Raw genomic sequence first — 19,135 nt, 5'->3', positions numbered from 1 at the left:
GAAATAAACTCATCTGCTCATGTTCAGTTTTGGGGTAACTCTTCCTTTAATATTTTTTTTCAATTAAAATTTTTAAATGATAAAGTGTTTCTGAGAAAATTTAGCCTTGTTATACTGGGCTTCCATGAGACCCTGGTTCTGAGAAGGTTGAAAACCTTTCATTGAACTACTAAAAAGCAAAGCCAATGTAAATCAGTGCCAGAAAGACCGATAAAACTATTAGGAAACAAAAGGATTTGTAAGATCTGGGATTTTGTTGGTAAATAAATTGCCTTTCTGTTGTGTGATTGTTCTAGGCATGTAAAGAAGCTTTGGATTTGTGAGTAATCAGAGTGAACACAAGGGGACAGTTAAATACTTCGCATGTCTCTCAGTGATAATACTACAGTTAAAGCAAGAATATGATTTTTACATAGTTTAATATAAGCTCTTTACTGTCACTGAAGTTTACATCAGAGGGAAAACATCTACTCCACCCTACAACAGAATGGTTTGAGAGACACCAACAACCACAGAGATGGGCTCAGGAGGATTGATACATTGTGTAAGGTCTATGGAGTTATTACTGTGTCTCCAGACAGTTTGGGTTGCCAAGATGCCTCATTGACCGTTGCGTCATATAGAGAGGAGCCACATGAATCAGTATCTTCGAGAATGGAAATGCAGTCATCATGCAGTAACAACATCTAGGTCGGAGTGCAGTCAGGCTGAAAGTGAATATGAAAGTGCAGACATTACTGTGACTGAAGATGAGGCTGTGACCAAGTATTCAAGATTTGGGGGTCATTGAAAAGCAATACTACTCTGCATATTGGAGGGATGCATGCAGCGTCCCCCCTTTAAGTCAGAGACAGACTATGGCAAAACACCTCTGACAACAAAGTCAGAAATTTTAACAGGAATTATCTACATAATCTGTCAGAAAACAACTATTTATTAAAAGCCAATTTCAACCTCTGGAGAAAAAACACTTTTTTTTTTTTTTACATAACTACACAAAGCAAACAGTGTAGCATCCATTTATGTCAAATGGTTCAAGGAATTTATTCATTTTTATAGTGATTAAAGTAATTTAAATCAATCATTTTAAAATTATAATTGTATAATTAAAATAATCACACTGCTATCTAAAGAAATCTAATCAACATGAAACTTAAAATATCTATATTTATGCACAAGATTTATGTTAATATAATTAATTATTTTATTTCATTTATAGGCCTACTAAGAAAACTAAACTACTAAACTACTAAAACAACTAAATATAATGTCCTTAAATATAATATTATGAAACACATCAAATTTGAGATCAGTAAACAAAAGAAAGACTACATAAAGCAACCAGTTTAGTGTAATGATGAGCCAGAGACGTTCGGATCCAAATGCAGCGCTTTATTAAAGAATAGTCAAACAGGCAGAAATCAGGAATGGCGTCAGGTGTGTCAGGGATAACCAGAGTCGAAACCAGAAACAAGCAGAGATCGGGGCAGGGGGCAGGCAGCAGAGAATCAGAGTAATCAGTCCGAAGATCAAACACGGGAATGACAAAACACAGGGAGAAACGCTCGGAAATGTTAGACAGGCTAGACAAGACTTCGCATTGAGTGAGAGTGAGTGTGCTGCTTTTATGTGTGTGTGTAAATGAGGTGCAGGTGTGGCAAGGAAATTGGCTGATGAATGAGGTGCAGGTGTGGCAGGGTGATTGTGATGCAGTGACTCATGGGTAATGTAGTTCGGGTGTGGTGCAACAGTATGAGAGGTGCTAGTGTCCAAGTGACATCTGGTGGTTGATGGGTGGAATGGTCCTGAGTGGAGTGCCCTCTAATGAAGTTCATGGGCACTCCATCTAATAATCATGACATTTAGCTGTCAAAAATGTGTGTCAAATAACTGAATTAATTAAAAAAACTTGCATACTGTTGTATATCTAAATAATCAAACTACTATGTAAAATATATGTTTAAGCACAAGATATTACTTAAATTAAGAAAAAAGAAATACTTATAAATCCTAAAATAAAAATAAAATATTATGAAATATATCAAATTTGAGTTAAATAATAAACTCACTGCAGGGCATGTCAATAAATTTTAAAATAGGCGATATGAGGCATTTTTGCCCATTTCTGACCTTTTTGTTTCTGAAAGAGACCATGGATAATAGGTTTACAAAGTGACCTAAAATACCCATATCGTGCATATTAAATTCACTTGAATATAGAGGGCGAGTCAGTGGCTCACAAATAAAACAACTTGGTTTGAATTGCTAAAGGTTAGGACTATATAAGGAATATAAAGATGGTCAAATAAAATAAAAATGAAAGAAAGTTCTAGCGCCTAACTGTATATCTGACATGCACTTACACAGTGATTATACTATCATTGTGTAGTCCACAATTAGCAGGTTTTATCAGGGGAAATGAGCTAAACAACAACGCTCAATTGGGAGGGACGTTCAGCAGCAGCTGGGAGCTATTTGACCACGTGACTGGAGAGATGTTTCTGTCGCTGTAAGCAGCCATCATTTCACCCAATACAAACCTATGCTAGAAGACAGAGAGGAGATATAGTCATGAATTTGCACGGGAATACCGACTGAAAGGAACATACTTGAGCCACTCCTTCGCCTATGGTTTATTTTCCGGTAAGTATAATTTGCAGCCTCGGTCTGAAATAATTACAGTTAAACACATTTGCCTGTCTTTTGTCTTTGCTGTGTTCACATGCACACACTCGCGTATCCCAAAGATTTTCGATTGCAAACATCCAGTTGATGTGCTCATTCAACAAGGCGAAGTTAAACGAGAAATGCGATACAAAGGCGCCAGATTGTGGCACGTTTCCTATTGCGTCTCAGTGTAAATAATACATTAATATGCACTAAACAGCAGCTACTTCCTGCGTTTGTAATGAGTGTGAAGTTGATTTTAAACCAGCAACTGTGTCTCATGGACCTACGTTTAATAGTTTCCAACCCTAGTTAAGTTGGGCAGCATCAGGAGATGTGTGTTTCTGGTAATTTTGTTCGTTAGTTACATATTAACCTCTGCGAAAGTCCAGGTAGTCGCATTACTAGTGACTAGCGAAGCTCCATGCACTAATTAGTTTGGTGTATTTACTTGAGAATTGTGCTTGTAGACGTCTCTAGTTGGTGTTTGGCCCAGACAGTGCTCTGGAGAGGCTTTACTTTCGGTTTAAGGTTTTAAAGACAGCATCTGGAGGCATTTGTTCTAAGCTATCTGTACTTGTTTGGTGTTTTAAGACTGCTAATAGTTTAGTTTAGTAGTACTGGAGTTTGTGTAATCTACCTGGAGGGAAGAGGGGGGATCTTGTATGTCTTCTAAGGTTTAAGTTTCCTTTTGTCAATTAAGTGGAATCGCATGTATTTACCTGCAGCAGGGAGTGGGCCTTTGAAAATCAGCATTGATGATATTAATCGCGCCAGATCTCCCCTAGCAGGTTTCATTCACTGGGGGGCTGGAAACTTAAAAACTCGGAGTGGAGTTGGTGCGGAATGACTGCAGAACGATTTAAGGGAAATTTCTGTTCCCGCTCCAGTCACATGGTGTTCCACACCGGACTTTGATCGGTGTTGCTTTATAATAAGCAATGCTTTGGCTTCTTTTGAACTATTCATTGGCGAAGAGAAATAACTTAATCCCATTCATTTCAATGGAGAGTTTGCGAAACGAGAGATTAGTTACCACAGTTTTATTGGTGCAGCTCAATCTTTAGCGAGTATTAAGGTAGGAACTGGTTCATGGTAACTTGGGGTTGTAAGGTGTTTCATGCCAATGGGTTTTGAGAACTCGCAGACACATCAGCTCGGTGTTTGATCTATTTAATGTCAGATTACTGTGGTTGATGTATTCAAGGCAGATTAATATTGCCTTTGTGTTTGCAGGAACACTAGGACTGATTTTCTAATTTCTGGAGGGAGTTAACTGTCTGTACTAAATGCTCCCAACTGAACACTCAGATGTTTGTAGACTTGTGTAACAGGTGTCTCCTCTGACTCTGTGCTGTAGAGAACATCCTACTGAACTGACCTGCATTACAACAGTGCGAATGTTGTGATTTATTAAACTGATTTGCTCCCTTCCCATTCACAAATACTGCTTGTCTGGGTTGGGTTAACATTAACATCAAATGGCCTGGCTTTTGAAGTGTTAAGAAATGAAATCATTAAAACAAAGTTCTTCTGTGGTTCTTCAGCACTTATCAGGATTTTATTTTTGAGACTGTATATAACATTCTTGTTGTTGTATTGGTCATTTTGAAGATTAAAGTTCTTGATGCATTAAAGGTACTTCAGGGTAGTGTATTGTTTCAAGCACATGGTTTTTCTAAAAATAACTTATGTTGTGATATTTGACTGTAAAACTTATTTTTTTTATATTATACCTGGAAGTCAATTGCCAAGGTTTTTTTCTCTCACAATATTTTCTATAAAATGTACACTATTTAAAAGTTCAAGGATCAGTAAGATTGAATGCTTTTGTCTCTCATCTTAGCATAAGACTCATGCTCAAAGTTGCATTTGTGATCACAAGCTTTGTCATTTTGCCATGTGCTTGAAGTATACTGCAGTATCAGTCAAGTGTGATTTATCTGCTCCATCAGCCCCCACTGACTGTGCACGCACCTTCCCAAACGGATGATGCTTTTATAATTGTGTTTGCCGTTGTACTATCCTTTAAAATGACGGGGTGAGGAGGAGTAATATTCCTCTAAAACCATCGGGAATCACCCGTGAGAAGTCATTTGCCGGTACAAGACTTATGTTATGAGTTGATAAATTAATAATTTCTGTATGTACAAACTGATTAAAACAATCTTAAAGGGTTAGTTCACCCAAAAATGTAAACCCTTATTAATGACTCAACCTCATGTCGTTCCAAACCCATTCATCTTCGGAACACAGTTTTTAAGATATTTTAGATTTAGTCTGAGAGCTTTCTGTCCCTCCATTGAAACTCTGTGTACGGTAGGGCTGGGACAACGCGTCGAGGTCATCGATGACGTCAACGCAAAAAATACGTCGACTCAAAATATGCGCATCGATTCGTCGACCTGTTTTTATTTCTCTAAAAAACGTTTGCAAAACGTTTACCTTATGTGCGCTGAATATACGCGAAGGCCGGATCAACATTCTGTCCAACGTTCTATAACCAATCCAGGGGTTTTTCTGCATTGATCTTTTTTTTTGGCGGCTGTCAAAGCCTTACTTGATCGGTGAGTGATGTAGAATAGAATGACTGCTGCGCCTGACAGGGCGCATACGAGAGAGAGAGAAAGCACTCCCTGTATTAGCTTAAAGCCCTAAAGTTTACATTGGTTACTGTATTCTTTCAATTGCTCTAAACAAGTATTTTGGGTGAACTTTTTTTATTGAATGCTAGACATCAAGTTATTTTCATCTGAAAGAAGAACTTTTTTTCAGTAAGCTAGGCCCTATGTGTTCAGTAAGCTTGTTTCAGGAAGCTATGTGTTTTCAAGGCTTCAAGGTTTTATTGAATACTATCTCTATACAAGTGCAAAGTAATGCATTCTTAGTCAGTCTTTTATTTTATAATTTTAAGAGCAATAAACATATATTGCAATGTTAAGGAATTCATGGTTTTTTTCATTCAGATATGTAAATCAACATGTATAAATTGTTAGTAGTCAATTAATGGGGAGATAATCGAAATCGAATCGGTCTGAAAAAATTAATCGTTAGATTAATCGATGCATCGAAAAAATAATCGCTAGATTAATCGTTTAAAAAATAATCGTTTATCACAGCCCTAGTGTACGGTATACTGTCCATGTCCAGAAAGGTAAGAAAAACATCATCGAAGTAGTCCATGTGACATCAGAGGGTCAGTTAGAATTTGTTGAAGCATCGAAAATTCATTTTGGTTCAAAAATAAAAATAAAATAAGACTTTATTCAGCATTGTCTGTTGTGAGTGCGTTCATGATGCTGGTGCGCCCAATAACAAAGATAACACGTCAGCAGCGTCATACATCAGTAGCATCACTGCCGTGTTGTGAACTCGCGAACAACAGACCCGGAAGAGAAGACAATGCTGAATAAAGTCAAATTTATTTTTATTTTTGAACCAAAATGTATTTTCGATGCTTCAAGAAATTCTAACTGACCCTATGATGTCACATGGACTATTTTGATTTTTTTATTACTTTTCTGGACATGGACAGTATAACGTACATTTTCAATGGAGGGACTCAGAGCTCTCGGACTAAATCTAAAATATCTTAAACTGTGTTCCGAAGATGAATGGAGGTCTTATGGGTTTGGAACGACATGAGGGTGAATCATTAATGACACAAATTTTTGGGTGAACTAACCCTTTAAAGGAACAAAATCTAAGTTTTCACCACTAGAGGAACCGTCTTCAAAACAAACAAACAAAAAAAAAAGTGTTGTTTAATGCCTTGACTGACGTTGTCGTCTTCATCTCCGCAGTTGATGCAATCCGACGGGACTCGGGCAGAAATCATGTTCATTGTTCACAGAAATCCAGGGTTTGACATCATTGGCAGGTGACACAATGACACTATACACACGGTCCTGTCTGTGTCTCTTTTAAAATTTTTGCGATAATGTAAGTACACAAGTCGGCAAAATAAATAACACTGTTCTAGTGTTTTTGGTATATTTTAATAAAAACTATTGGCTTTATTTTGCACAAGACCATTTTAAGCAAATAAGTGAATAAATAGTATTTAAATGAATTCTAATTCAATTTTTGTAGAATTAAAAATAAAACGTACTTCAAATAAAAAGCCTTGGACAAACTTTGCAAAAAAACATTGCATTGTTTTCTGTCAAATGTCATAAAGCACCTGATGGAATTTGAACCACATTAAACTGCTTCTGTTTCACACACACGCTGGCACAGACGTGCATGTTCGGCTAGAGTTTGGTATATATACATGCGCAGTACGTGTCGATAATAAAGGCAAGCGCAAACAACCATACACAATGGCGGAGTACATGGTACTATTGTTGTTGCTGGTTTGGTAAAGTTTTTCAGCAAAATTCTCGCCTGCACTTTGGATGGGTTACATGCAGAGCACGAATTCTAAGTATGTGTTTATTAAATGTTGAGAGCGCCAACTACTGGCCTGGCATACGTAATAGTGTTTTTGAGGATGTGTAAATGCAAATAGTTTTGAAACGTTGTTGTGACTCGCAAGGGAAAAACTTTTATTTTTGACTACAATGTTGTCACGTAAATGTAGCCTTTATAAAGTAACAGAACATTATCACTTTCAGACAATGTTGTCAGTGGACTTAAGACAACTATGCAGGGTCTTGGTTTGACCTGATACACTCAGAGGTGAATCGATTGCTGTGTTTGCTGAGATTAAGCCTAAAGTTACACAAGTCTGTCTGTGTCACTGCAGCTCCCCTCATGTTTGTTGCATAAAATTCACTAATGAATGTATTTTAGTAGCCAAGATTTCCTATAACATTTCCCTGTACTTTTTTTCTGTTTGGTGAGGATCACAGGTTTGGTTCAGCTGAATGAGTTGTCTTAGTGTGAACTTGAAGTTCTTCAGTTTGTGCTGTTTTGTGTTGGCATACTTATTATTTCATGCTTTTGAAATATCAGAATGTCTGTTTTGATCAGAAAAGTTTATTAGGCAAAGTTTTCCACTTGATTCAAACGTGATTGAAGCTGTATGAATAACTTGCTATTTTGTTGTTGCAACCTAAAACTCCCAGTCCTGTCTGATAAATGGAGATTTTTGGGATTTGTGAACTGTATGATCCGTTGTTCTATTGGCTTCGTTACACTGAGCGTTTAGTTCGCTTAATGAACTTCACTAATTTGGTAAAATAACTAATTATGCTAACAACAGAGCAGGCTCTGACAAGCAGCCGTTACTGTAAACTAAGGAATGCTGAGCTGCACTAAATCTATTTTTAGTTCTGCTTGGTTGAGGTATAGTTTCATATCTGATAACTGGTGCAGTTGAGGGTGAGAATGTTTCATGTCTTGGGATTTCAGCAGCCATTCATGTCTGGTCCTGATGAGTATGTCTGAGGAAGTGATATTTGGCAGATGAAGTAGTGATTTAGCTTTTTAATTTTCCTATGTGGTGTCTTGGTTTCTTCTCAGTTCCTGGCTCGGTTTCATATAGTGTATATAGTATTTCCCCATACTTGCATAGTCAAGTTTCTGTCCTGCATTACCTTTTACCTGTAATGTGAGTTTATCCAGTTCGATGGACACACTTCAGTTAATATCCAGGCTTTGTGACTGATGTTCATCTGTTTCTGTCCATCCAATGAAAGTCAGCAGGGACCAAAACAATCCCCTACCATCATGGCAAAAACAGCACCACCAATTTGGTCTTCTGCTTTGACTACAGAAGTGTGTGTTTGTGATTTAGCAACATTTAGAAGATTACTATTAGATTACAGTATAATATGGGTAGGGGTTTTCATCATGATGCCACCTGCTATGGATCTGCCTAGAGCTGTTGAACTTGTCTAGTGGGTATGCGTTGGTTTAGAGTGCTCCTGTTCTATCATAACTGCTGCGTCAACTGCTATCAGCCCCACAGATCCCTGTTAGACAACTTAACAATATGATTGCTTTAATCCAGGGTGAGTCCAAGTTTGTGAAGGGAGTGTCAATATAAAGACGCCTTTATCTCTTTCAATACAAATCAGGCCTAATGTGGTTGTCCTCAAACTTATTCTCACTATTGCTCATGCTTTGTCTTGTTGGTTTATTGATGTTATGCCATTGCAAACCTTTTTTTTTTTTAAGCGCAGAGATTATGGCATTTGTCAGCAATTAAACCCCTAAGCATTAAAAAAATCTATTAGCTAATATACAATGTAGTCCATAGTTGGCATAAAAGGTTAACCTTTATATATATATAATATATTAATTACACAGCTGAATTAAAGGGGTTAAACTGGGTTCAGGACATGACCCAAATCGAGCCCGGGACCCAGTGAGCACCACAGTTTTTTGTATGTCATGAGCAATGCGCAACCCTCTCTCTTCTCTACTGTTGTTTGATAGTTAAAACCATTTGTGACGTTATTTCTGGCCCTTTCATGGTGGGGCATATATGTGCCTTCAGATGCAGCTTTTGGTATCTGTTGATGTTTTTATATATATATATATATATATATATATATATATATATATATATATATATATATATATATATTAGGGCTGTAGCTATCGAATATTTTAGTAATCGAGTATTCTACCAAAAATTCCATTGATTTAATCGAGTAATCGGATAAATTGTGTTTTTGCTTAAAGTGCAATATTAATTATGCAAGAGAAAGTAAGTCTCCTGAGTCTCTAAAAATGAACAACTAATTTCCTTTTTTAGAAAAAAAATATTGTTATTTTTTAAATGCATAGAATGCAATGCATACATTAAAAAACATTTAATTATTACCCATTGTTTCTCTGCCTGTACTTGTACTGTGAACAATGACAATAAAGTTGACAGATGAATTAAGTGCATTTAAGTGCCATTCAGTTGGGGTTTTAAATAAAGCATTTTCTGAGATGCACATTAAACACATAAAACATTAATTTAATTTATCTTTTTTTTTTAGTTATTGAAAATTAAGCAATCTTAACTTTTTGGTAAACAAATGGGATTTACTAGTAAAAAGAAAACATGGAAGAAATGTGTGATTTAACCTTAAAAAAAATGTTTGATTTTTTTTTTTAGTAGTAGTACATGTACATTCTGCTGAACAATAGTAATACATATCTGGCAAATACTTGTTTTTACACTAAACCGGACTTTTATTTTGACGGGTTGACGTACCTTTACAGTTCTGTGTATGTGATGTGACGCTAGTTTTACTCAAATCAAATGGTCAAATGCTCATAAAGCGACTGTCAGAGCAGTTCTGGAGATGTTGTTCATGTGTTCACGTCCTTTATTGAGACAGCAGATGCTAAAATCACTGGAGCGTCACGCACGCTTCCGTGTGTTTTATGAATGAATACGCGCTTCTGCTCCATTCATTAACACAGACACGCAGAACATGCAGGATTCATATTTAAATAGACTGTTCCGGCTTAATATTTACGAATATTAGTCCATATCGCGATTTGATGTAAGTGCAATGCGTTAAACTGTAAATTCCGTTTTTATGACTGGATTCCGCGATTCCCTTCTGCGGACTCCTTGCAGTATGCGATTTCCTATGGCGATTTCGGACGCAGCGCTTGTGTCTCCTTCCGCTTTGTGGGTGACGTAAACGCGTTGTGTCACATTGGAAAAATTATTGCGAAAGAACCTGACGTGAGATTTAAAATAAATTAAAAGAGGCTTCGAGGCAGAGGAATTTTTTTTTCTTCTAGAGTTTAGGTAGTCTCTCAGGTAGTCTTTGCATGTTTTCTTTAATCAAGCAGTGTTACAGTGCCGTTTGTCTGCCATTTTTCACCCCATCTGCCCACTGTCTGAATAGAGCATCTGTGTGACATTTGGGTTGACACCATGATTTGTCGTCATCTTTCTCGGTCTTACTTTGCCCCTCACTCACAGATGCCTGACAGATACCTCAGTCTCATGATTAAAACCTGTAGAAGATAATGTCCCTGTTTCGGAGAGGCATCCTTCGTCTTGAAAATACATCCTGCACTTTTAGTGAAGAATAAAAAGTCATTGGTGTTGTAAGCGTGTCACATTTTGAGTTATATTGACACACTTAATGGCATATGTAAAATTTTAATTAAAATGTGCAAAAACCACTAGAACGGTGTTATATCATAATCAAATAATTAGGGTAAGAGGGTTTCATTTAAATTTAGCAAATTATAAAACATTTTTTTAAAAATTTAATTTATGTATTGAAACTAGTGTAGGATATGGCGATTGTAAATTATATAATTTTCATTTTGCACTAAATGTTGCACACATGAATGGGAAAATGTAAATTTAAATAAAGAAAATAAATTCATTGCCATTTTACATATTGCATTGTCATTTTGCATATTACATTTCAAAATGGATTTTGCTGCCCATATGCTTCCATAAGTTATGAGTGGCACATAGGAAAAATGAAATTAGAAGTATTTTGAATTACAGATTTGCATCCAAGTAGGTGCAAGGTTGGGATTTCGGCAGAACACAGGTTTTACAGAAGCAGAAAAGTCTAGAGGAGCCCAGTTTTGCACAAGTATTAAATCTGGTCAAAACAAAAGCCAACACTATTCCCCAGCCCCAACAAATCCCCCCCAAACCCTCATCCGCATTTCAATCAGCTCTACACAGAGGGGGCAAACCACCTGCAAAGTCCCTGCTCATAAACACTAAAAATAATAAAAAAACAAAACACTGAGGGTGTCACCTCCACATCACATGCCAGGCAATCTGTCAAAACTATGCAAAGAGTGGAGACGTACCTGCTGGATGACATCACCTCACCCCTGAATATCATGCAATAATGTGAAGATATTTAAAATGGTCATTGGGTTCTAACAGATCTGTAAAAGGCTGTTTGTCTGTGTGTGTCGGTGCTTTGCCATGGATCTTAATTGCCCCTTGCATAGAGAGTGTGCAAATTAACATGTTTCTTACTTTCTAAAGGTTGGACAGCCATTGAAGACTGTATTGTTTGGCGTTCACAAACTTGCCACCCACTTCTTGGCGTTCCTCTGCCTCGGGTAGGCCAGTGGCGGAGAGGCGTGACCCATTTAAAAGGTTGTTTACTTGTATCAGAAAAAGGGCTAAGATGCTCCTCAATGAACTCTTGTCTACAATTCAATTACCCTTGGGGCCCTTCAGCAGCTCATTATGAAATGTTTTCGGTTAGCAGTTTTATGCACTGTACGGGAACAACATGACTTTTGACATGTCCAAAAAGAATTCTCAAAGCTTTTTTTTTTTGCAGTTATTTGTAGCAGACCTTCCTAACTGTTAAATATCAGATTTAAATGTGATGTAATTTAGGAGGGCAGGAATTGCTTTAGAAACCAGAACATCGGGTGGGGATTTCACACACTGCACTGGTATGTCTAGTCTCTAAGCATGTCTAATGAATTAAGACCCCCCCCCGACCCACCCAGTAGCCTCTTTTGGCACTGACCTGTCTGGTGGAATATCGCTGGCCCGAATTTGCGGTTTTTGCTGAAAACAGTTTGGCTTTATTCTTGAAGACAGACTTTTTATTGCTCTTCCTGTTATCTTCAGACTAGACAAGCTTAAAAGAGGAAATGGCCTGTCTTTTTCAATCCCTTATTTCCTATTTTTAAAGGGCATTGTGTGAAGTAGTCTACAGGAGCAGCTTGGTTGTGGTAAAGCTAGAGGTTTATTTCTCTTCTGCCTTGTCATGTGATGTAATGGAACTCTGAAAAGGGCCTTGGACCAATAAATTGTATTGTAACGTTAATGCACACAAGTGAGGCATCGAGCATGCAACTGTCAGAATAATACAGTTGCTGTTCTATTAAGTCTACAGTTGTCTGAGTTTGTAGAGGAGTGTAGGGTTTTATTTTTTGTGTGTTCTCAAGCGTAGGCAGAATCAAGATAATCGGGGTGTTTTCTCATTAAAATTCAAGATTATTTTCAAGATTGTTTTATTAAAAACTCTAGTAGCCGAATTTATGGAGAGCATGTCAAGTTTGTTGTATTTTTACAGTTATTGAATAGTGTTGGGTGATATGGTCATTTGTCATATCGTCAGCCCGTGAGATCGACGATGCACGTTATTATCGTGCATGGGTGAAGCAAGAGATACTCTCTGTACTTGTCATAGAATAACTATTTGGTGTTTTAAACCGCACAGTTGCATGAAAGAGAGCCATTGGGATCACCAATAATCGAAAAAATATACTTTCAAACATACTGATAAACTAACATTATCCAAATACTGTATTTAAAACAGCTAGTTCATATCGCACGTCCTGTGAAGTTATCAGTCTAAATATTCTGCAAAATCAGTCAACGGTGAAAATCGATAGTAGCTTTCATTTAAAGTCCAAATATTGCACTTATATAGGCCGTTCAGATTACTTGTTAAAGTTGAATGAAATACCTTCTATCTGCAGATGATGTACATCTGTTTGTGGATGGAGACTCATTCACCAGCTACAGGCTCTATTCCTCATTTGCACGCGCGTGTTGTATTTATGAAATGCGGTGCTGAAGTGAAATAGCTGGGCCGCCCAATAAAAATAATTATTATTATAATTTAATACATTAATAGGAGAATGAGCCTAATCATCTTGACTGTCGACAGAGACATCTGCTATTCTCTATCTCTGACTATCGTCAACACATGATACTATCGTCTATCGGCACAACCCTATTATTGAACACACAAGAAAGCTTTCTTTATTTTATTCATATCATGTGTGTGTAAAATGTGATGTATGTTATATGATTTATATATGTAGTAAACTAATAGTATTGATGATTTATAATCTTTGATGGGCATATTTGTATAAATTATTGTATTAACTGATCATCATTCATAATTTATTTTTGTGTATTAACACACACATATATATATATATATATATATATAAGGATTAATATTCAATAAGTTAATATTTACTTATTATTATTATTATTATTATTATTGTTGTTGTTGTTAATATTTATTATTATTGTTATTTAGGCAACAATGAAAACATGAATTTTATCCCAGTCGTTTAACTGTTCCTCATTTTTATCTCCCTTTATTCTTCCTAGGTGAGCTTAACTAGCAGCTGCTTTCATCTGGTTTCCCAGCAGTCACTGGCATAAAAACAGCAGCCTTGGCCTGCTTATTTGTGGAGGGGCATAGGTGAAGGAGTGGACCCTGACTGCCTTCTTTCTGTTATTTGCTCTGTTTTGTGACGAGGGGGAGTAAGGTGCTAAAAAGACCACCCAGAGCATGGGGCAGAAGGTTCCGGGAGGCATAAAGACTGTGGACATGCGGGACCCAGCGTTTCGGCCTCTCAAGCTAGAGCTGCAGGCCCTGGACTACACCAAGCCCTCCCGCCTGGATTTGTTGTTAGACATGCCATCAGCCTCACAGGAAGTCCAAGTACAGCACTCGTGGAACAACGACGACCGGTCATTAAACATCTTTGTTAAAGAGGACAATAAACTCATATTTCACCGGCACCCGGTAGCGCAGAGCACAGATGCTATCCGGGGCCAAGTGGGATACACACGGGGACTGCATGTGTGGGAGATCAGCTGGGCCATGCGCCAGCGGGGCACCCATGCAGTTGTTGGGGTGGCGACGGGTGAAGCCCCGCTGCACTCTGTAGGATACACTGCACTTGTAGGCAACAATAACGAGTCCTGGGGCTGGGACCTGGGACGTAACAAACTCTATCATGATGGCAAGAACCAGCCCAGTAGGACATATCCAGCTTTTCTTGAGCCTGATGAAACCTTTATTGTCCCAGACTCGTTTTTGGTGGTTCTGGACATGGATGAGGGGACTTTAAGTTTTATTGTCGACGGACAGTATTTAGGGGTTGCTTTCAGAGGACTCAAAGGAAAGAAGCTATACCCTGTAGTGAGTGCTGTGTGGGGACACTGTGAAATCCGAATTCGGTACATCAATGGACTTGATCGTAAGTATCATCCTTTCTGCTTGTTTGAATGTGCCGGTCTGTGTCTCCATGGCTCCTCCAGTCATCTCCTGAATAACAAGACTGGCGTAGTGCTGTTGTTTGTTAAACATTGAAAGTCTTTGGAGTTAGTGTGGCTTTGGGTGGCTTTGTTTCTTATCTGTTAATTCTGTGAAACCAGCTCCATTTACCTGATAAAGACCATGACATCATTCATTATCTTCACGTCCTGCAAGCTAATCATTAAACTGGCCACTTTGCTCTTTCCTTATTACATCTTGATCCGATTCCACTGTTGCCTCTGGAGCATTTAAACAGACTTTTTTTGCTGATTTAAATCATTTTAAAAGTCATTGCATCCATTATTATAGAGAAATATCTGCTTATATAACACAGTTGTAACTATATCATAATGACATATCTTTTTTTTCTGCTATAGTTTGAGGGCATGTATAGCAACAATTTTTTAAAATTATTATTATTATTGTAGCTTCTCCATTTGCTACCATCTGTTTTGTTTTATTTTTTTTACGTGAATCTCTCCCTCTCTCTCTCTCTCTCTCTCTCTCTCTCTCCCTATATATATATATATATATATATATATATATATATATATATATATATATATATATTTTATTAATAATAATATTTTTTATTTATCAACATGTCCTGGAATCTAATTTTTGAACTGGATGCTTTGCCTTGCTCTTTCCTTATTATATCTTGATTAGATTCCACTGCCTTGCACTGCCATTTCTTGCTGAAATTAATATTTTTAAAGTCGTTGCATCCATTATTTTAGGGAAGCGAAAACTGCCTGATTAACAGAAGTGGTTATTCTGCCGAGCCAATTTCAAATCTCGTTTCTACCTAGTCTTCTCAGAGACCAAAACATTTTCTGTTTTAGGATTCAGTTATGTGAGTTAATGTAAAAACAATGTTCATTTAAATTCATTTTCTGACACGTCTTCATAATGTGACATGTTAGGTTAATCATTCTGAATTTTATTCTAGTGACATCCATAGTTTTAACATTAAGAAATGACAAAACTACATTTAAGACTATTGTTTTATTTTTGTTTTTTTTTAAATTTGATTTAGAGACAATATTTAAATGTGTACTTGATGCAAATGTTTTTTTTTTAATGTAAATTTGATGTAAATTGAGAAATATTAATTCTCTTTGATGGTGTATGGCCAATTATTTAAGTTAACTTGCACAGTGAATTTTTACACAGCTACATTTATTTAGGAATGGAGTCCCATGCAATGGCAGTCATCATAATTAGGAGGTCCTTTGAATAAAGTTTGATATCCCTGGCTGTAGATGACTGACACAGAAGCTGACACTGCAAAAAATAACCCCCCCCCCCCCCCCCCCCTACAGTATATTATTTGAGTTGAGAAAGTTAAGGGTTTTCAATATTACTCTGTCATATTAGTGTGAAATGTATTCTCTGAAATTGCAAGGTTACATAAAAATGTCTGCTGTTTGTGCATGTAGTTTCTTCGAAACTGACTCATTTCCTCAACCCAGCATGCAATACTGAGTCAGTTCTGGAGGACATTCTTGTGATGTTATCATTCTGTGGTCATATAATGAAAGGATGCAGGTGAGGGCCAGACTTACTCATGTCTGGACAGCTGTAACCCACCTTCCTCTCAGTGGAAACAGTCTCTGGGCCTCTAATGATGTCCTGTCCAATGGAATACGTGTTTTATCACCTCAATGTTTTGCATGCCGTCAGGTGATGGAAGGACTCTTAAATGTCTTTCCTGAGTGTGCAATGTTGAGCAACATTTAACGAAGGTCTGATTTTGGGAAGTATTAATGCATCAGCTCAGGACACAGGTGTTCCCATTTTTGGATTTGTGAGAGAGTAGCCAGAGTTTTACTCCGCCTCTGACTCCAAGGCCTTGGCTTCCTTTTGTCTCTGTCTTGTGTCAGTGCCTTTAATGCGTTCCTCATCATGCTCGCGGTCAACAGATTTATAATTGCACTGTTATTTATCCCTGACATCACTCTTACATCTACTTTGGTTTCCCCAGTGTCTCGTTTGCTAAAGTGTGCGATTTATGAAGTAATCTCAACATCCGAGCAGGTGGTGCTGTGGAAACCCTTCTGAAGTCCGAAGTACTTTAGGGTTGTTATATGGCTGGACTAAAGGAGACCTGTGGGGAAACTTGTTATACTTAAAGCCAGGTGCACACTGTATAAATCTTTTGGACACAGTTTCTTCTCTTGGTAATTGTGAAACCAATATAGGCAGTCTGTTCACTCCGCATCAGCTGATTAATTGCATTCGTCAGTTTTTTGACCCAAGGATCATACATAAATGAATATTTCTTCAACTTTTTGTCTTTAAAACATCCATAGGAAATATCATTTTAATATACTAATTATAATACCACATGCCTGCTCTTAGAGGGGTCATGAAATGTTTTTTTTTTTTTTTAGTTATTTTATCGTGCACTTGTGATCTTGGTATGGTTAATGTTTTAAAACGAACATAATTTAGTTATTTTTGAGCCTGAATTTAGCTCTGATTTGAACTCTTCACAGAAGTCTCCCAAAGACACAGCCCTTTACTATTTCTGCTGTGATTGGCTAACTTTAAAAGAGCAAAGCATGTGGAACCCTCTTAAAGTATTACTGCGTTAGACTCCAGTGATTATCAAGAGAACGATCTTTGATCGCTTTATGTATATAAAATAATCACAATATAGATAACCGATGGTTTCACGCTTGATGTGGTGATCATGAAATCCAGTTTCAGATTTTTATAGAGGTTAGTTTGTAAAGTTTGCAGTAGTAGCTATCATTCTTGTGTATGATGGACATACAAATCCATACATACAATCATGACGCATGATAAAAAAAAATGGTAACGTCACGTTTCTCCAGTTTTCAATAGAAAAGGATCATTCATATTTTAAACGGAGGTATTTTTGTGTTGAAACTTGCTTTGTTTATTGTAAACCTCTTATGTGTAAATATCAAGAACATTTTAGTTCTTAATTTCATAACCCCTTCATTCATCTTCAGAACACAAATTAAGTTATTTTCAATGAGACCCTCCCATAGACCGCAAGGATCCTAACCTGATCAAGCTCAGAAAATGTTAGGACATCGTTAAACTAATCCATATGACATTAATTATTCAACTGTAACTTTACGAAGCTACAAGAATACTTTGTGCAAAGAAAACAAAAATAACTACTTGAATGACAGCGTTTTGCTTTTTGGGTGAACTATCACTTTAAGAACAATCCATCCTCATGCACCCAGCCACAGACACCAGACATTCCTAACATTTGCATTAGGCCTTGGGCTTGCGCTGTATCATGTCAGTTTTGTGTGTAAATAAGGATGTCAAAACATGACCGATATAAAACAACCAGCCTAGCGCACATTGTACAGTCCGTCTTGACGTTTACCCCAAGATCTGGACCGCCTACACCCAGCTTTACAAGTTTGCATAGTATTTGTGAGTGATCATTGCTAATGAATTTCTGTCTGTCTCTTTCTCTCCATGTAGCTGAACCTCTGCCGTTAATGGACCTCTGTAGGCGCTCAGTCCGGGTCGCGTTGGGAAGAGAGCGACTGAGTGAAATCCATGGACTGCCCTTACCTGCTTCCCTTAAGAACTACTTGCTCTACCAATGTTGATATTAGTGCCTTTACAACCATTCAAGGCATAGTGTCCGCCTCTGTTACTCTCTGGGATTAATCACCTTTCTGGCAAGCCTGTTTCATTACATCTTCGTTTTTGTTTCGGTGCCATTCTCGGTCACTGGGTATGGTACCAACAATAATTTTTACAAATAGGACTGAGGATGTATCATGCTCGATACTTTTAGGATCATGTGTGTTGTTTTTTCTTGTTACGTCACTCATATACTGGAAATCCAACTGAAGGCTTTCGCCAGAATCTAATGGCAGATACAAAAACAAGAACCTTTCTCCTCTCTAATCATGGCTTAGTGAATCTTCTGCTGTTTGTCAAGGCCTTTTCCTTTTTATAATTGTTTTTTTTTTTTATGTCGGCATACATTTAAGCTTTCTTGTAACTCTTTGCGGTCAATGCAAAATACAATACCTTCTCAAAACCTTTAGGCTTAACAACCAGCACGTTTTTATGTTGATAGACTTTTTTTATATCATATGTTTTTCAAATGTTCTTCCCCTTGCAGTCAGTATAGTAAAGTAGCAACTTCAGATTCAAGGCAGCAGTTAGCAGGTTAGCAAGTTGATGACACGTAAGGGAAGGCGATGTCTTCGCTTGCTTGCTCTTGGCAGGTTAAAAATAGCCTGGTTTTAGCTGTAAGTCTGACCGTCTGGCATGGAAAAACAGTCTTTGACGTATGTGTCTGTGAAGGGGGGAGTTGAGAGACTAGCATTCATGGAAACAGCCACAGCTAGTGTGCAATGCTAGCTTTTTTATTTAATCACTCAACGAGTCCCTCGCTTCTCTTCACACTGCAATATCTGAAGTGCCTGGTTCATGATACTGGTATATTAAGAGAAAGCCATGATTTGAAGTCCTTTTTATATTAAATT

General features: G+C 37.4%; 1 protein-coding gene across 2 annotated transcripts; it reads left to right on the top strand.

The window, feature by feature from the left end:
* Positions 1-2,490: 2,490 nt before the first annotated feature.
* On the top strand, positions 2,491-18,394 carry LOC132118166 (SPRY domain-containing SOCS box protein 1). Of its 2 annotated transcripts, XM_059527791.1 has the most exons (4): positions 2,496-2,643; positions 11,594-11,707; positions 13,700-14,577; positions 18,114-18,394. In XM_059527791.1, the coding sequence occupies exons 3-4, from the start codon at positions 13,884-13,886 to the stop codon at positions 18,242-18,244; spliced, it is 825 nt and encodes a 274-aa protein (XP_059383774.1). In that variant the 5' UTR covers positions 2,496-2,643; positions 11,594-11,707; positions 13,700-13,883; the 3' UTR covers positions 18,245-18,394. The 2 variants fall into 2 exon arrangements, with proteins under 2 accessions (XP_059383773.1, XP_059383774.1); XM_059527790.1 differs by lacking the exon at positions 11,594-11,707 and having other exon boundaries at positions 2,491-2,643.
* The last annotated feature ends 741 nt before the right edge of the window (positions 18,395-19,135 follow it).

The sequence above is a fragment of the Carassius carassius genome, chromosome 37 (genome assembly GCF_963082965.1).
Source record: "Carassius carassius chromosome 37, fCarCar2.1, whole genome shotgun sequence".
Lineage (NCBI taxonomy): Eukaryota > Metazoa > Chordata > Actinopteri > Cypriniformes > Cyprinidae > Carassius > Carassius carassius.
Note: the sequence above shows the minus strand (reverse complement) of the source record. Positions and strands in the feature narration are given on the sequence as shown.

Coding starts and splice junctions, on each gene's coding strand:
- LOC132118166 (XM_059527790.1), top strand. CDS start 13,884: ATGGGGCAGAAGGTTCCGGGAGGCATAAAGACTGTGGACATGCGGGAC. Junction 14,578..18,113: donor GTACATCAATGGACTTGATC/GTAAGTATCATC, acceptor CTCTCCATGTAG/CTGAACCTCTGCCGTTAATG.